Below are 18,366 nucleotides of genomic sequence, written 5' to 3'. Positions count from 1 at the left end.
GTACTCTAAAGATCCAAAAGATGAAGCTCTGGAAGATGAAACTCCTGAAGATGAGGCTGGGTGTTTTTATTGCAATCCTTTGCCTTTGTAATATGGAGTAAGAGGAGTAAGAGGCATTGAATATGGTGGGATTAACTGATGAGTAAACATTCACAGATCTGCACTGTAAGTAAATTCTCCTTGCCCCCCTTTTCCTATCCTGAGGAGAAAAAAGGACGACCTGGAGAAAGTAGTTTAATTCCTTGCTGCCCCTCATTTTCCCTGACCTAATGCCCTGAGAAAACAGGAAGACAGTCATGAAAAAGACAGATTAATTCTTCCTCTTTTCCAACTTCTAAGTGAGGCCTGCACAGCTTGGATAGAGGAGAAATGCTTGGGAAATACCCTATAGCCTGGTATTATTAAGTCCTAGAAGGTCCCCATAGATATTAAAGGGGATATTAATTTTTTTAAGTGGGAAAAAGGTTACTTTAGGCTTACACCACAGAAGGGGAAATTAATCTTAATTTTGAAAAATATTAACTTGCAGTTAGAATTCCTTTTTCCTTTTTTTTTTACTATGAGTCCCCCCCTCCATAAATAATAAATTAAGTTAAGGCAGACAGTAAGCAACATTACCAAGCAGCAACTGGATTATTTTTTGGTGACACAGGTTCCTTAAACATATACAAGTTTCTGAGCTTTTAATTATTCACACACATTCTTTTTAATGCAAAATTCAGTTGTAAAGGGCCAGCCGGCCAAGAGGTCAGCAAAGTTGGATCACAAAGCATGGTGTGTGTGTGTGTGTGTGTGTAATCTCCAGAAATACAACCAAGTACATTAGATTACAATTTGTGCATTCTTAACTGAAAACGCACTTTCTAGTCCATAAGGCAGTAGAGAAAAAGATTTCCCCTAAAACTTAAAAACCAGATATGGCCTGGGTGTATACTCCAATAAGTCACTAAAAACAGCTTTCAGTCAAAGCTAACTCTTTTGTTAGAGGCCTAATTATTCAATTACAAATAAGTGTGTGAAGACACACCTCTATAACCATCTTCAGCCTTCCCACCAAGAGAGGTGAGCCCCTTCACCACACCACCACCACCACCACCACTATAAATCCCCCCAGAGGAAAGCAGAGAAATCCCTTTGTGATCGTTACAGGGGCTCAGTGATGAGTTAGAAACAGTTTGCGCATTCTCAGAGTCACTTATTTTGTTCCCTATCCCACCGCAGAGAGCAAGTTCCAAGCCACAGCCCAGATTGAGCCTTCCACAAGTGGAATCCCAACACACATAGCTACTCCCAAGACGTATGTTAAACCCTACCTCAGAACACAACGTCAACAAGAAAAATTAAAAACTAGATACTCCCTTCAGGATGTGGCTCTTCAGTTCCAAGACAATGTTACAAAGTATGCTTTAATTTGCAGGGATATGCATATCACATACATGAAAACCAAACACATACATGAGGGATCTTTTGGCGTTGAACTCTGGGCGCTTAGGAAAACCTGATACCCCCAAAGGCTGAGAGTCAGAGACCACAAGAAGATCTTTGAAAGCAATTGTTTCATTAAAGAATTTAAAATGAATTAAAATCACTCATCAGGGGAATTAGTATCATACATTAATACTGAGGTTAAAGATAATCAGTAAAGTCAGTAGTGAAGCTAGGTACACTGGGATGTATAGAAAAGTGTGTGTGTGTGTGTGTTCAAAATAGGTTTGATAGAAGTGCAGCTCCTTAAAGAGAAATTTTAACTCTTAGCAAGGTGTGTGAGTGGATCATGGAAGAAGGGGGAGAACGTTGGGGGGGGGGTTTCAGCTTGGGATAATTTGAACGGGGGAGAAACAGACTCTTTTGGGGAATTGTGAGTTTGGTGGATGGGGTTAGATCAAAGGCAGTGTTTTTGGAAGAAAGTGGATGGGGAGACATAAAAGAGCAAGAGGGAGCTCCAAAGCCAAGGGCTTTTGGAGTTTGGAATGGGATGAAATATTAGGGAAAAGGGAGGAAAAGAAAATAATAGCAATATGGACAACTTAAAAGGAAAACTGAATGTAATGCAAAGATTTACCTCTCTGTATCTGCTGACTTTTGAAGTCCTGGGGAGCTCCTTCTGTGGAAAAGTAGGGGAGACAGGAGGAGTCCTCTGAGCAGAAAGGATGGAAGGAGTTCTCTTTTCTTCTCTGTGTTCTATAAATTTGGATTGCTGCTTCTATCCATGTTCTCGCAGCATTTAGTAATCAAAATAAACCAAAACAAGTCTTTCTTTTCTAAGATTGCTCATGGATGTTTTTGGAAAATGGATTTTTAGGTGGCTATGGAGATGACAATATATGAATACACTTGTATATGTGAAAAGTGCCTTTCCGCCAAGTAATGACATGTCCGGCAATGGGGTGGTGAGTTGGGTGGCGAGCTCCTTGTTTAGGGAGGCGCTTGCCAACCCTGCCCCCCCCCCACACGCACCACCATTGGGCATCAGAGGAAGGTATGACAGCCCCTTGTAAGGGAGTGAAACCTGCCACATTTCAGACAGATAGATGCAGCATGTTTTGTTCTGCAGGCCTTAACATTTTGGTTTTTATAAACTGAACTGCCAATATTTTTTTTTATTTCTTGGCAGAATTGGATGAAAATTGTAGCCATTGTTGTTCCTTATTAGGGGATCACACCTGCCATGTTTCAGATGACTAGAACAGCTTTACAGTATAGGGTGGGTTTTTTTAATGCACTAATCCTCCTTTATTTCTTTGGGCAATTGTTTTGAAAATGACATAAAACATAGAGGTGGCCCTAGCTAAGAAGAATGTCATAAGGATGAGTGCAAGACTTTTTGGAAGGAGAATCTTCACATTTTGGGTTGGAGGGAGAATTGTTTTCCCTTCACCTGCTTCTGTGTGAGGTTTTGGGGGGGCAATTTCTATGAAAAATGTCACACACCATAGAGGTGCTCCTAAGCAAGAAACTTACAAGATTTTAGAAAGATAGATGTGGGGGTGGGGGGCGCTAGGGAGTCATGAACAATGAAAACAGTTTAAGACTTTGTTGTTTTGTTTTTTGCTCAGTTGGCACCAAAGTCACAGAAAGTGCAATAGGGCAGGGGTGGATTTTGGATGTGTAGCATACAGTGGCAGAAGGACGTAAACATCCAGTATTGTTCACGCAAACACCAAATGCTACACCCTCCCAGATCCCACAAACTCCACAATAACACTTTTATCATTACTGTCCCTGGAGGAGAGAACTAGCAAAGAATATTAAACACTGAAACAATCCTGCAATATACTTCTTCAACATCCCTGCCTCAAAGCACTGGGACTGGAGAGCCCCGATAAACCATCCACTGCGATTAGAAGCTAGAGTTGTCAGTCGCAAATCTACATCTGCCCCTCCCTAGGTGTTTTCGTTAATGGAGAACTTGGGAAGAAATGTATCCATTTTTGCAGACACACCGTCTGGGTCTCTATGTCCCTCTGAATTGCTTAACAAAGGTTCGGGAGGTTTCAATTTCGGATTCAGACTGCTTTGGAGGAGCCCTGCTTCAACTCAGACATCTCCCAAAACTTATCAAATCGGCCTGCTTTAGATTGGGATTCAGCTGAATCTGAAGCACACCCATAGCAAGTACTTTAAGTATTGATCTCTTTCCAATATTCAGAGCATTTTCTATATGAAACTTTGAAGTGAAAAGTGGATTAAAAAATTGTCCCAAAAAAAGTGGTGGAAGTCCTCTAAGATGGTTAGTGTAGCTGGGCAAACTGATCCAGCAAACTACAAGGTGGGGTTTAGCTCTGAGGTTTTGCTAGCCTCATGTCTAACCCTGTGTCCTAAAAAGCCAGTGCTTGGACATAGAAATATAGTAAAAGTTACTTTGAGGAAGTTGTCTATTCAACTTGTGAATCTCAAGGTTGTAAAGTGCACTACTCAGGAAGATTGGACTTGGACATCAAACGATAAAAGGATGCTTTCAACGAAATTCAAACGATGCTGAAGAAAACAATGCAAACATGTTACAATTGAACCCATCCCTTTAACAGAACTGAGTTCTAGAGTAAAATGTGAAGTTAGGAGCAATAAGAATACAGTCTATAAGTGATCTGTCTAGTTTGGTATCATGAATGGATGCTCTATATACCCACACAATCCTCCACTCATTATTTTCCACTCTAATCTTCCAAAAGACTATGGTTTGGGAATACATTAAACATTAGCTGCATGTCTGTAGTAAATAGCTACAGAGGGGATACTCATTTTTTCCCCATACTAGTTGGTTATCAAGTCAGCGCTATGAAAGCAAGTTCAACAGATAAATTGTGTACTCTGCAAATACTCTAGCAGGGAATAGAGGGGGAAAATCTGTTTTAAACCTACAGCCTGTTAATTTCTTCAGGTGTTCCTTTAAGTTTTTTACAACAATATGACATTATCACGAATTGCATTTTACAAGCCAATGGGAGGGCATTTATATAAAAATGAACCCTTCTGGCCACCACTCCTGTATCTCCACTGCAGCATGACGGATGGCAGGATGAAAAGCAGAGCCTCCAGGCTTTCAGGCGATTGTAGATTAATGATGACATGGCCTTGACCTCCAAAAGGTAAAGGTTATGAAACACTCATGAGTAGCTGGCTTCCAATTTCATACCCAGAGGGTGAATGACAGCAACTGATAGTTTTGTTCTTCAAAACACTCTAATCCTGGGATGCACAGCTGTCACCCACCATCTTTTTGAAATTCATCCCAACATATTTATACCTCCTTGTTCTTTTCCCTTGTGGACTCTCTTCTGTGCATCAGCTACGTGAACAATACTCAGCAGCAAATATTTAGTAGAAGCCATGAAACGACAGGAAATTGAATGGTTTCAGTATAAGCATCCTGTGAAGCAGGTTACTCTTCCTTTTATAGCCTTAGAATGATCTTTTGCAAAGTATTCAACATGCATAGTTTACACACTAAACTTGCACTGTGATCAATGGGATAGGCACAATCAAGAAGCTGTAGATTTTATAGACTCCAGTACTGCTTACCTTCCCATTCTGCTTCTCACAAAAGACCCAAAGACCCAAATAATACGTGATTGATCTCCCCCTTTCAGGACTAGTCAGTCAAATCAACACAGCCCTTTAATCTCAAAGCCCAGGAGAAAGTCAAACACTGTGCAGTTCTCCCCATCCCCTAATAAGTCATGTTTCACCAAGAACTCTACGTAGTTGGTACAAGGATGCATTGACACTGAAACAAGATCTTTTCACAGCCTCAAAAGTTTTATTTGGAAATGAAGCCAATGTTGTGAACTAATGTTAAATAAGGTCATGCTTTTGTCTCTATACAGCAAGACAGCTGGCAGGTTCACATCACAATTTGATACAACACAAATGGTGAAACTATTGCAGTATTAGTCTACAGTACCATGAAACTAGTAATACATAGTTCAAGATGTCAATATTCAATTATATCTCCCTTGCAGGGACATACCACCCTTATTTGCAGATTACCCAAAGATGATAAAAGTAATTGCATGTACAAATGCACAGTCAGTAACAAAATCTAAGAATGTATCTAATCCAGCAGAAAAACCCATTAGTTTCACTGTCAGTGTATCTTTGTATAACTATATCATCTCCTGGACCTTATTTGATACAAGTGTTCAAGTTATGCAGATCTCTGCATGAGAAGTACATTCTGCTATTAGCATCATAGTAAAAATAAATAAAGTCAAACAAAAAAAGGTGAAAATTACCTTCACTGTTGCTTCTTTCCTTGACTCTTTTTACTTAAATCACAAACAGAAGCCAGGAAAAAGAAAAAAGCTTAAGAGATCAAAATTGTCTGAGGTGTTGAATTTGTTAAAGGGCAAAGTTCTGAGAGTCAGCAGTTATGAAAACTCTCTGTGTCAAAATACCAGGGCCTTCACAGATAAAAGTTTATGCTTGCTCCAAACGGGATCAGCAGGGGAGTGAGGCATACAAAAAAAAGTCACAGCTATGTGTTAAGAGCACACCTGCAACTCTCAGAGTTTAATTCTGAAGTTGAAAAGCATTCTTTGACCTAGACGTCACAGGATGAAACATACATATAAGGAATGCCACATAGTAGAGTGAAAGAAATGTATCTCAGGTGCACAATGAAAAAGAAAAAACACATCTCTGGATTCTTTAATAATATAACATAGCTTTTTAAATTAAAAATATTCCAGACAATAATACATAAATCTAACTGTAACAAACACTAGCCTTTCTTCTGAAGAAAAATGTATACTTACTACTTCCCACTCTGAGGAAGGCTCAGATCATGTATTTCACAGCAGTCAAAGGATACAGTTAGATAGTTCATCATAGCATTCTATGTACATGTGCACAAACACCCTGAGCCAGCAAAGAAAATTATTTGTGGGAGCAGGCTCCTGTGCACATAGTCAATAGATATGCAAATCCACATCTGGATGTACATTCACATCTGCTTTACCATTTTCATTCAGGCCCTACTGGGTGAGGTTTTAGTTGCAGATGTATGGATTGAGGATCACTAGCTGTTACCCATGACTGGAATTAGAGCTTTTCAAAAACAGTGCCGCCAATCAGAAATTGCAATGAACAGTGGTGAACGATCCAGCAGGTTTTAGGAAGGCGAATGTTAAAATATTATACTGCCCTCACATTTGATATAAAGAACTACCTATTGAATTCTTTGTTAGAAGACGTTCTTGCCATAAAAATCTCACTGCCAATGGGCAGAGTAAAAATAATAGAACTAATTCTACTGCCATCAGGACTATTGCTGATTTTACTCACTTTCATTTTTGTTATTTATTCTTGTACTTTTTGAATTTTGTATGTAAGCAGCCTAAGAAGCCATTGGGGAAAAGTGAGATATAACCCTTCTAAATAAAATTAATTCATTTGGGGCTAGAAATCTATTACAGTGGCTCACTGATGTCAATGGACAGAGCAGAAGTGAACACTGTTTTATGTCAAGGAAGTCCACAGGTCCCAGGGCAGGGGAATCAAAGACTGGATTTAATGAAATGTTATGTTCTTTTTTATTACAATCAAAACCCCAAAATGAGCATGTTGTGGGAGAATAGGAAAATGGTGAAAGACATAAGCAGCTTTAATCTATACTGTTTGTACACAGACCGAATGCAGCTGACTCTCTCCTTATTACACAAGATTCTAGGTCTTTATTGTTCTTCTCTACTTCCCTCCCCACACCTACTTCATTTGAGAAGTTAACAGATCAAGAAAAAGGCTATATAAATCTCTTGCTAAATACTCCATATCATCATTAACGGGCAGAGCAATCCCTAGGCGCCCTGAGTGTCCCAGGGACCATACAATATTTTGAATTCCCTCTCCCAAGACTGTAGACACTCCTACGACCTTGAGAGGGGGAATCAGAGCTCAGGCCATCCCCCACCCCCACTCCTCACTGCTGCCACAGAAAGCACCATGGCATCTGCTTTCCAAGATCAGAAAAGCAACCTCGAAGAAGCTTGAGGCGGCCAGAAAGGGACATTCCAGTGAATGAAGAAGGGAGAGGTGAGGATCCTGCAGCTCTCCGCGGCCCGTCCCTGCCCACTGCCATTAAGTAATCTATACCACCTCAGAGGCCCATCTAGCTGAATTTGTTTTTGAGGAGGAATGGGTTTCTCCTGCCTGGCAGGCAACAGCCCAGCAGGACAAAGGATTTTTGGAAGCCTTCCATCTAACAGGCAGCAATCGCATAGGATTGTGCCCTAAGGGATCTACTAATGTCAAGCTTCTCAATAACTCTTTCACTATGGTGTTACAACGATAGGGTCCCCAAACAAATTGGCATGTACTAGATGCAGCACAAGCCCAGAGGAAGAGTGGGTGTTGCTCTAAAGCATTTAAAAAAAACTCCAAACATATATATTTTTAAAAAGGGGGTTTCCCTCACTTTAAACTGGAGATGCCAAATTTTCTGGCCCTACTCCAATGTCTTCAGCACAGGGGTGTCAAAGCTAAGGCCCACAGGCCAATCCACTCTCTGGGGTTCATCAGATCACCACATCCCGTTCTGTCAGTCCCATCTCCTTCCTCCAACTGTTGATCATTTGGTGGTTTCATGGCTTTTGCATATTTTTTCCCATTCTAAAATACGCTGGGTTTTTATGGTATGTATGGCCATGCCACTTTGGGCTGAAACAGGTTCAGCATCCCTGCTTTAGCATCAACCTGATACACATAAATTAAGCTGGTTAAAGTTTTCTCACTACTTATTTTCATACTAGGAAATGCTTTACTAGCTTAATTTCTGTGTATCAGACTGATGTTAAAAGCAAAGGAGCAGTGTCCAGAAAACTGGCAGCCTCATTTTGAACATGTGGACTGCAATGTGGCAAGCTAGAAATTATGTCAATAAGGTATGTGTGTGTGTTTATGTGAAAGAGAGAGATGTCTAAGAAACTGTAATGAAGAGGTTGTACTATGTGTCTGCTGTACTATCTCCACTAGATCATTAGACTCTGTTCTCATATTTAACACTTCATGATGAAGAAAACACGAAAATGGTTCTCGTATAGGCTTGAAGAATCAATTGGCTTGAAAGAAAACCCTGTCATGTAGTCTACCCTGGCATTTGGTGCCTTGCACCCCCAAACAACTCTGATAAATGGGAATTCTAACTTTCCTGAACAGTTTAAAGGATGGTTATATTATCTCCAAGTTATCACATAGCTTCCCATTTATACTATTTAATTTGCCTTTCTACACATCCATCCAAATTCTTGCAAGGCCTACATGACTGGATATCCACAATGGAGAAGTGGAGAAGACTAGAAAAGAAGGGAACTATTGGGATTGCAGGAACTACACTAAAATGGCAAACTAAGGCTGCAATCTTATGCACTACTTACCTGGGAGGATGTTCAGCACATACCTGAACTCAGTGGCACTTAATTCCAAGTAAATATGCACAGGATCAAGCGACAGGCTTCAGGAATGAAAGATGTTATTTAGCTCCCTAGTGCCAAGGTGTGCTTTTGACATTTTACTGACAATGCGCATCTTTTCTACATCAGATGTGCAGATTTTTAGAATTGCTTGCTTTAGCAGTAACAATGATAGTACAAAGGATGTTGGCTGTTGCTGGGGAGGTGGACCTAGGGAGAACATCAGGTCAAAGTGGGGAACAATGAATATTCTCTTCAGAGGATGTTAATGTGGAAATCTGAATCATTCCACAGCTAGGTGATGAAGATACATATTTTTAAAATTAAGACAAGATTAATTCTAGTAATTTTTCCTAGTACTATAAGGAGTTAATTCCCTAACAAACGTAGGCAGGTAAAGTTTTTACTCCCATTTTACAGATAAAAATTGTGTCCAGCCTACTTACTAGACCAGAATGTAATGTCTCTCTCTATAAGCTGTATCTGCAATTATGGTCACATGTACACAAGGTATTATATTTAGCATCATTCTCATTAAAACCTCACATTCACACTTCAAGCTTGATCTGTACTGATACTAAGTATACTCCTCTAAGATAGAGTTGAGGAAGGATGTCTCAAAAGAGGGGGAAAGGATACTTTCCCAATAAACTACTGTAACTAAGCATGAGTACACAAATTATTCCTGTATTTACCCAGTTTCCATTTCCTTCCTCTTCCTTTGTTGCTTTATCTCTATTTCTAAATTGTAAGCTCTTTGAATCAGGGGCTTGTCCTCTCATTCTTTGTAAAGGGCCATGTGCATGGATAGTGCTATATAAACAAGCAAACAAAACTCATGATACTGGACAATGCTGGCTTTATGGGGTTTGGATCAGACTTATGGAGTATATTAAAATGGGTGGTTTACATTTAGTTGCTTCAAGATGACAGTATATTATTTTAGATTTTCTAAAATAAAAATGGTCCTACTCTCAAAGGCTTGGGCTCAAAGATTCCACTGTATGAGTGAAAGGCACTCCCTCTCCCCACCTCCATCTGCAGCCCCCCTGCACGCTACCAAACTGGCTCCAGAAAGTTAGGGAATCCTACAGAGCACATTTTCAGGGGGCTGCAGAGAGAGGAAAATTTGCAACATTTGCATAGGAATAGAATTTAGATCTTTGGATCCAAGCCAAAGGTTTGGAAAAGCAACTTTTATTTCAAATAAACTCTTTTGAGAAAGATTTCATCAATTTTTATTAGCACTTATATTATTATAGTCCACACTGAAAAGAAGTTCCTTAGTTGTACTAACAAATACGTCAATAACTTTTTTGGGGGAGTTCTAATCAAATGAATCAACAACATATATAGACACACCAAGGCCTGCAGGCCCTGGTCTACATAAGTGCCTTCTTTCTCCATCAGTGCAAGACCGCTGTTTAATTAAAATGAAACAGTTAAATGAGGGATGAAAGTAAAATTATGGACAATGGCAGAAATTCCAGAGCTGCTGGCATTTTTCTTGAGCAAAAGAAAGCACTATTAAAAAAATCCTTGAAAATTGTTTGTGGTGTAAATTAGAACTTTTAAAAAGCTTAATTATTCATGCCTAAGAAAAGTGCTGCAGTCAGCACCACCCTCACGTATTTATACCGCACTCTCCTTCTCACTTTAGATTACTTTTGTTTTTCATGGTGAACTGGGGTTAAAAAAAGAAATGTGACTTTGTTTCTCTGGTTAAAATCAGAATAGGCCCTTGAAGACTAGGAGTGAGAGCACAGTTCTCCATTCTTCCCCTAGTTGCTCCTCCAAATTCCTGCAGCCAAGTGGTTCAACAGTTCCTGAATGGCACACATAATGACATCATTGATTGAACTATAATAGAAGGGAAAGGGGGGCTGGAGAAAAAGATGTATTTGTGTTACAGACAAAAGATAAGTTCTGTTTCACAGCAGGGACAAATGAAGAACCAGATGACTGGACAGAGTGAGGTCGCGAAGTACCCCTTGCCATTGTCTTTGCTTTAAGCAACCCTTCCACTACTCCCTAAAGGTTTGTTAGGGACTCAAATCCTTTTCAAATGGCACCGCGGAGAAAGGAAAGATCAGGAGCCCTGCTGACCCTTCACAACTCTCTCATCATTTATTTTTTAAAATATCATGTAGTGTAAGTGGGGGGAATGCTATAAACATTAATAACAGTATAATCCTAAATACTGAACTATGATGAACATTAGAACTATTAGGAATGCATAAAAAAAAGCAGGAACCACTACCAAAGTCTTTGAATTCAACAGGGTCCATCTTGTATTTTTGCATTCTAGTCTTCTCACAAAAGTATTAGTTTTTCTTACATAGTAAGTTTTGTGGCGGCACAGCTCTAATATGCCGAAACTATGTAGAAACCACTAACAAGTATTTGGACCACACATCTGGGTGCTATTTTGAGAGACTGAAAGGACTGTTTTTCACTGTTCACAAAATCTAGAGATAATTGCTAAGGTCTTTGACAGCTTATTTCTAGAATTACACTTTTTTCACCCTAGGTAAAAAAGAAGAAGTATATATATCAAGTGAAGTTATTGTAGAACATGTTGGCAGGGATATGATATCCTTGGAATGAAAGAAAATGCTAAATCTAGTGAATGGAAACTTAGCTTCTAACTCTCATAAAACTCATTAGGAGTTTAAAAAAATGGAATGAAATATATAGTAGCAGAAAGTCATTCAAAGGCCAGTGTCAAAAACATAAAGAGCAGCACTGGCTTCTTAAATTCAACAGCAATAAGACCCTTTTCAAAATATGGAAGGAAAAATGTATTCCTGGTAATGACACTAATGTTCCAACTGCATTCACAGAACATTATAGCCCCAAGAGCAACTGTTAAAGTTGCTAGAGATGTACCATGTAATTATTCAAGTCAGAAAGACGCATCTTTGAAAGGACACACATATGAAAAACTGAGCACCAGAAGGGGAGGAATACAGAAATGTCTCCTCTAATACCAAGCTGGGATACCTCTGTGCCTATCAGTTTGGAGGCAAAAAGATGCTGCCCAAAAGTAAAACAGTAGTTTCTGCATACATGGGAGACTGCCTAGGTAAACAGAAATCAATTAATCTGAAAGATACAAGAAAAAGACATTTAAAAAAAACCAACTGGCCTGACAAGATCTATACTCAGTGATATTCAGGATCTATGGAATGTTGAGGGTGTCAGTGTGTAAGTGTAGAGGGGAGGGAAAGGAAAACACTGCTAAAGATGCTTATGTTTGAGGCTGTAAATTAGTCCCAAACCTGAACCCTTTAGTGTTCAGTTTATATAACACAGCTGAAAGTTTTTATAAGAGTAGGAAAGAAAAAATAGCCATTCCTTTTCATTCTGTCCTCCCGTAGTGTGCCCCCCTCACTGTCCCAAAACAGTGCCACAAGGCTTCTGTTCCAGGCTAGATGGAGCTCTGAACAGGATCACTCCTATTGTTCGGATACTCATTTTATTTATTTATTTATTAAATTTCTTAATCGCCCATCTGGCTGGTCACCCGGCCACTCTGGGTGATGTACATCAATACAAACAGTTTTAAAACAATAAAATTGAGGAATTTTTATTTTTACTTCTATTTACTTCTACTTACAAATTTTTACTTCTATTGAGGAATACCCTGCAACAGCTTGATGTCACTCCCCAGTTACCAAAGCTAAAACACTACCTCAAAACAAATCTTAGAAATAGGGACGGAGATAAATTTCCTAAAAGCAAGTCTGTCATCTATCTATCTATCTGGAGTCTGCCATCTATCTATCTATCTATCTATCTATCTATCTATCTATCTATCTGGAGTCTGCCTGCTATCTATCTATCTATCTGGAGTCTGCCATCTATCTATCTATCTATCTATCTATCTATCTATCTATCTCCTGTAGTACATATGAATATTTAGTATGTCTAACTGTCCCTTCCCTCTCCAATTTCTTCTAAGATACTTTCCAAAAATGGAGATCACAACTATTTTTTTTTTTTTTTAGTACACATAGGAAAATATTAAATTTTTTAATGTATTTTTGCCACAGTTGAGCTGGAAAAAAATGTACATGCTGTGCACACAGAAGGTACCAGGTTCAGTCATTCGCACCTTCAGTTAAAAAGGATCTTGGATAGCAGGGCTGAGAAAGACTCCTACCTATGATCTTGGAAAACAGCTGCCAGTAAGAATAGACAACACTGGGCTAGATGGAAAAATGATGGTATAAGGTAGCTTTATGCATACAGATCTACTGAAAATGAAAGTGATTTTTTTCCCAAAAGGCAAAAATGACAGGTAGCTAGCATGTACACAATGAGCTGCTATCCAACATAATTTTTATTTTTTCTCCCCTTAAAAAGACATATCTCTGTATTTTCAGTGCTATAGGTAATATGTGAATTCTTAAACATTCACACTTTTTTTTATAACAAAAAAGGTGTTTAAAATTTCGCTTTATATAATACAAATGTGAATGCGAGATGTCTTTATTTGGGGCCACTCCATTTATGACATTATAGCTAGACTTGAAGTACAGAGAAGATGACATCAGAGATAGTGTCTCGAGTTTCTCTTAGCTTCAGGGAGCAAAGACATGCCTCCTTCCTGATCTCTCCTCTGTTTCGATGCTGGCAACACCTATGCACCCTAGCATAACATGAAAAAGATGCAGAGGCACTTTCACCACCACTGAAGCTGGTCAGAAGAGGAAGCCAAGATATTCCTACCCTCACTTTGTATTCTCACAGTTTGCAACAGTTTGCAGATAAAAATCAGATAGCAAGCCTGATGCGATCTACTGGTTACCAGTTAATCATGCTTGTAATAGAAGAAGAGGCACATTTATAACCTAAAATTATGTTAGCAGATTCAAGCTAAAAAAGTTAGTGTGGAAACAATTTCAGTACCTGTAGCTAGCTCCTACCAAGCTAAATGAAATGTTATAGAAGATTTAGGAGAAACACTCATAGATCAGGATATTATACCTGGCCTGGTATACCTCTCATAGGTCTGAATATTATAAAAATTTAATAGGCCTGAGACAGGATTTTAAACTGAGATATCTATTCAGGTTTATAATCAAAAACAGCTCTCCCCAGACCGCATAGTCTTCAGTTACATTTTCCAAAGACAATTAAAGAGGAATATCCTTGCTAGAAACTGACAAGGACAGGATGAAGTTTCAGAAGAACAGCTCTTGCTAAGCTGCACTGAATTAGAGGAACAACAGTTCATTAGATGCTGAAATTCTGCAAACAGGCTACTTAAATTCCATTGACTTCAATTATTGCACATTACTTTTTCAGCACTCCTTCCTTACCATCAACGTAACGTATAATTCGGAGTTTGTAAATAAACATTCAAATATTGCATCCAGATTTACATAATTTGAACAATTACACGTTAATACAGAATTTAAGTTCCCTTCGTGGAAAATCTGGGTTGTTTTCAAAAAGTATGACCAGTAATAAGTGACAGGATCTCAGAATGGTATAGAATTAACTATTCAGGCAAGTGTCTTCCCCTTACAAATATTTGACATGGGGACACTACTTAGTTTACTGTATGCATCAGTTTCTTACAAAAATTATCCATATAATCTCTGTAGGAATTAGAAAGTAAACTATGAACCCATCAGAAGAAGTATAGGCTCAAGGCCAAAGAGATGTATGAAACTTGTATTAGGGTCTGTTTGGTGTTAAGATCTTTTCAAGCCATCTTCTTTCTTCTGCCTCTCAGTGGCATGGCGATAAAGTCTCCCTTCCACCATGGGAGTGCAAAGAAATTTATTACAGGATGGTTGATGTGTGTGCAACACCACCTATCCCAGGAACAGTTTCAACCATATGTGGTTGGATTACAGGGACAGCTTCAGCATCTCATAGGAGGAAAAATAAGAGAATTTGGACTAGATACAGGGAATAATAGAAAAATAGGAACAAGGGAATGCAGATGACAAGTAAGCATCTGACTGAGATTGAAAAACATTCTTACACATTGATTTATCTTGTCTATTTATAACTGGTTTAGCCTATCCTGAGATCTATAAAGTGGGCTATAAATCAAAATGTGTGTGCATAAAATTAGTACTCTACCTGAATTTAGAGAAGGCCACATTTTGGAAACCTGAAAGTAAGTGACTCTCATTCCACTTAACACCTATCAGGGAAATCTAATGGCTGCAAACACTGAGGATGCAATTATGAAAGAATATATTAAATGAGAGAAAAGACCTGACTACTTTTTCAACCATCCATAACAGAATGTTGAGTGAAATGGTTAAAATATACATTGAGAGATAGAAAATACTCATCTTGTATTTGGATCTGGAAACCATACAGCCTACACTATCCACACAGCCTTGCACAAGCCATTGGACTCTTTTCCTAAACAACCCAGAGTGTGGGGGAGGAGGTGGCCTTGCTTTCTGCATCCTTGTGTTGAAATGTCCATGACTGCCAGCACTATTCTTCACCTTGTCATTTCCCATTATTCTAAAATCAACAGGCCTACACTCATGGCTACTCAAGTTGGAGCACGGTGACATCATTTCAAGGCGGTGGGGGTAGGGAGAGAAGAAAGAGAGAAAAAGAGTATCAAGGGCAGCCCACTATGCTGGATGTGTAGACACATTGCTTTACATTAGATCAGACTCACACTTTACATTTTGAAGTCAAGTACGAAAACGTTAAAAAAGATGTGAATCTGCTCTCACAGAGATATGGTATGCAAGCCCAAATTAAAAATACCAGTGTCAAAATGCTTTTAAGAGTGAGATTGACAGCACAAATCTATACATGTTTATTTGGAATTAATTAACTCTCACTGTGTTCACTGGGACTTACTCTCTAGTAAGTGTTTAGGACTGCTGTCTCAGAAACAATTCTGAACAGAGTATTTAGCTCTGAACCAGTCTGGCCTCCATATTAATATATGTTTCTTCCTAGCGTAATGTCTCCAAAATCGCAAAATGCAAACCCAAATTCTATATTTTCTCTCTGTCTCTCTCTTATATAAATCAGACTAACACAGTTGTTTATCCAAAGGCTTTTAATATCAAATCAAGGACTTATTTAGACTCTCCCTTGACCTGGATTTGTCAAAGAAAATATGTACACGTATTAGTAAGCTGAGGGCCATTCACAACATTTTTAAAGTCTGCTTAAACGGGCCACTTTTATTTTGAAGAAAAAGGAGCTCTGGGACCCTGATCTGGAGCATCCCAATCTAGACCAGGGCCCAGATTTCCTCACTGAAAATCATCCTCTCCTTGGCTATTTGGAGTGCAGTAGCTTTGGAAGCAAATAGCAGTGGCGGGGGGGGGGGGGGAATGTTCAGCAAGAAACTGATCCTAGCCTAATATCTGTTGGATAATAAATGATAGCCCTAAAGGAGACCATATCAAGAAGGTTTTAGATCAGTAACTTTCCACCTCTTGATCTATCTACCTTTTGGCCTAACCTGAAACACAGGGGACCCTTTTATTTTGTTCTGTATTAATATACTCCCTTTTCCCCTCTGTCTCTCTGTCTCTGACACACACCCCTTTCCTCCCACTTTCCCTCTTCTTTCCATCTGTTTTGTTTCTGCTTAAAAAGCCCTGAACAACAACTAAAGCAGGGGGGGAGGGAAGGAGGTAGTACTGCCACTTGTGTGACCCATCTTTGGTCAGGGTACAACCCATTTGTAAATCCTGACCCACCAGGTGGAAGAGCAATGCACTATATACTATGTTGCTTTCAGCAGCTGTGAAGTCTTGGGGGCCTCCTGAAGTACCCTTGGTAATCCTGCTTAGTAGAAAGAACCAAACAGTTTGAATGTATCCACACGATTCAAGAAAAGCTTGTCTTTACCATAATGAACCACACAGAAATGTAAATATTTAGAGCATAACTGCTCTAAATCAATTCATATTAATATAAGGCACATGAGGACACTGTACCTTGTTCTTTGATCCTGATCCTAGAGTCATAGTACTTTGAACAAAACTCCATATTCTAAGTAACTGTGCTTGGGATTACAGCCTAAAAAGATAACATTCCAATATGTTTGTTCTGGAAGCTACCAAATGCTAAGAAAAGATGCAGTAGTGTCTGGAACTACATCGTGAACCACAAGAATTTTATTTAAAAGATTTTGTTATATATAAGGGGGTGATTCCAGAGTGTCCCTTCTGTCAACAGGACTCCCTTTTGTGGAAGGGACTGAGATCCACTGGAGGCTTCTACTGGAGGTAGTGGGGAGGAGGTGATCTTCAATTATTCCCGTTTCCCCCTGCACACTATTTCAGAGAGTCCCCCAATCCTCTGAAGCAGTTTTTAAGAGGGTACGAGGGCTGTAGGGGAATAGGTGAAAACTGCCTCAGCCCCTCTTCTTCTAGTAGAAGGAACTCATGAGCAGAGTTCTGGTTTCAAGCTCTGGATCCAAGCCAATTTTATCAACATGTAACAAGTTTCATTAGCAAGCTTGTGCCTTTGCTAATTATAAAATGAAGCCATGGTAATGCAAATTACCAAGGCACAATGTTTTATTAAGTGTCAGGAACTTTTACTTCTCCAGCTGTAGTCTAAAATATACCTTTTTGCCATACAAACATACTCAAAATCTAAAACAAATGATAAATGAACACGTTCAACATGTTTGAAAGCTGGGTGGGGTGCTAGTGGGGAGAATACCTGTTCACAACTGACATAAAAATTTGGCCTCCTGATTTGCTAGTAAAACTCCATTCAATTTTGCATTCCACCTTTATAGCACATTCTGTAATCATGAACAAGAGTGCTGGGCTTCTCCCATATAACATCTGTAGATGCAGACGACTATATCATTTTTTTTTTACAATACTACAATAGTTCTACAATATTTGGAAATGCAGATGATCAGTTTTAAAAGCCTTTTAAAAAAAGTTTGAGTTGATATACTCACCAACCTTCCACTGCTTCAAAAAATGAAGTTGTACTTTACATCAGTGTTGATTTGAGGAACAAGTATGGAGGGAGAGTTCGATTTGAACATTAATAAAGATTACATTTTACAAAAAGGCATAGACAAAAGCTGAAAAAAGACAGCAAAGGGTTTGAGATACAATCTGCAAAAGGGTGAAGAATATTCCTTCGGATACAGAGATGAGAGTTACACGAGGAAACCACGTGAAGCCCTCCAACATAAGGGAAAATAGAAGATCAACCAACTACGGACACCTGCCTACAAAGCAGCTGGCAAAACTTTCCAAGCCAACCCTAATCATGTGGGCACCATGGACAGAGTCTGGTTTGCTTCCAAGAGAACTAAGTCTTCTCATCCTTCAAAGTAATAAAATGGCTGGCTCCCAATGCTATTACAGTGTAGCACAAAACTTTTCCAACGTTCAGAAAGCTTCTAAGCCACAAATCAGTATAATTCTGCCTTCTGTGGATGGAAGGGCTCCACTCATGGAAGGTGCCTTTTTGG

At 39.1% G+C, this 18,366-nt stretch overlaps 1 protein-coding gene across 4 annotated transcripts in view; it reads right to left on the bottom strand.

Annotated features, from left to right (window-relative positions):
• SARNP (SAP domain containing ribonucleoprotein) overlaps positions 1–18,366 on the bottom strand; it is a 97,300-nt gene that overhangs the window by 30,234 nt on the left and 48,700 nt on the right. The window contains exon 10 of one of the 4 annotated variants that reach the window (XM_084837345.1): positions 4,748–17,970. The exons of the other annotated variants lie outside the window; for them this stretch is intronic. Coding sequence (XP_084693471.1) covers positions 17,941–17,970 — 30 coding nt within the window. The 3' untranslated portion in view covers positions 4,748–17,940. Of the gene's footprint in view, positions 1–4,747; positions 17,971–18,366 lie in introns of those variants that run through there. 4 annotated transcript variants of the gene reach the window in all.

Source organism: Heloderma suspectum, chromosome 2 (assembly GCF_057233095.1).
Source record: "Heloderma suspectum isolate Gila_16-S chromosome 2, 16-S_ref, whole genome shotgun sequence".
NCBI lineage: Eukaryota > Metazoa > Chordata > Lepidosauria > Squamata > Helodermatidae > Heloderma > Heloderma suspectum.
Note: the sequence above shows the minus strand (reverse complement) of the source record. Positions and strands in the feature narration are given on the sequence as shown.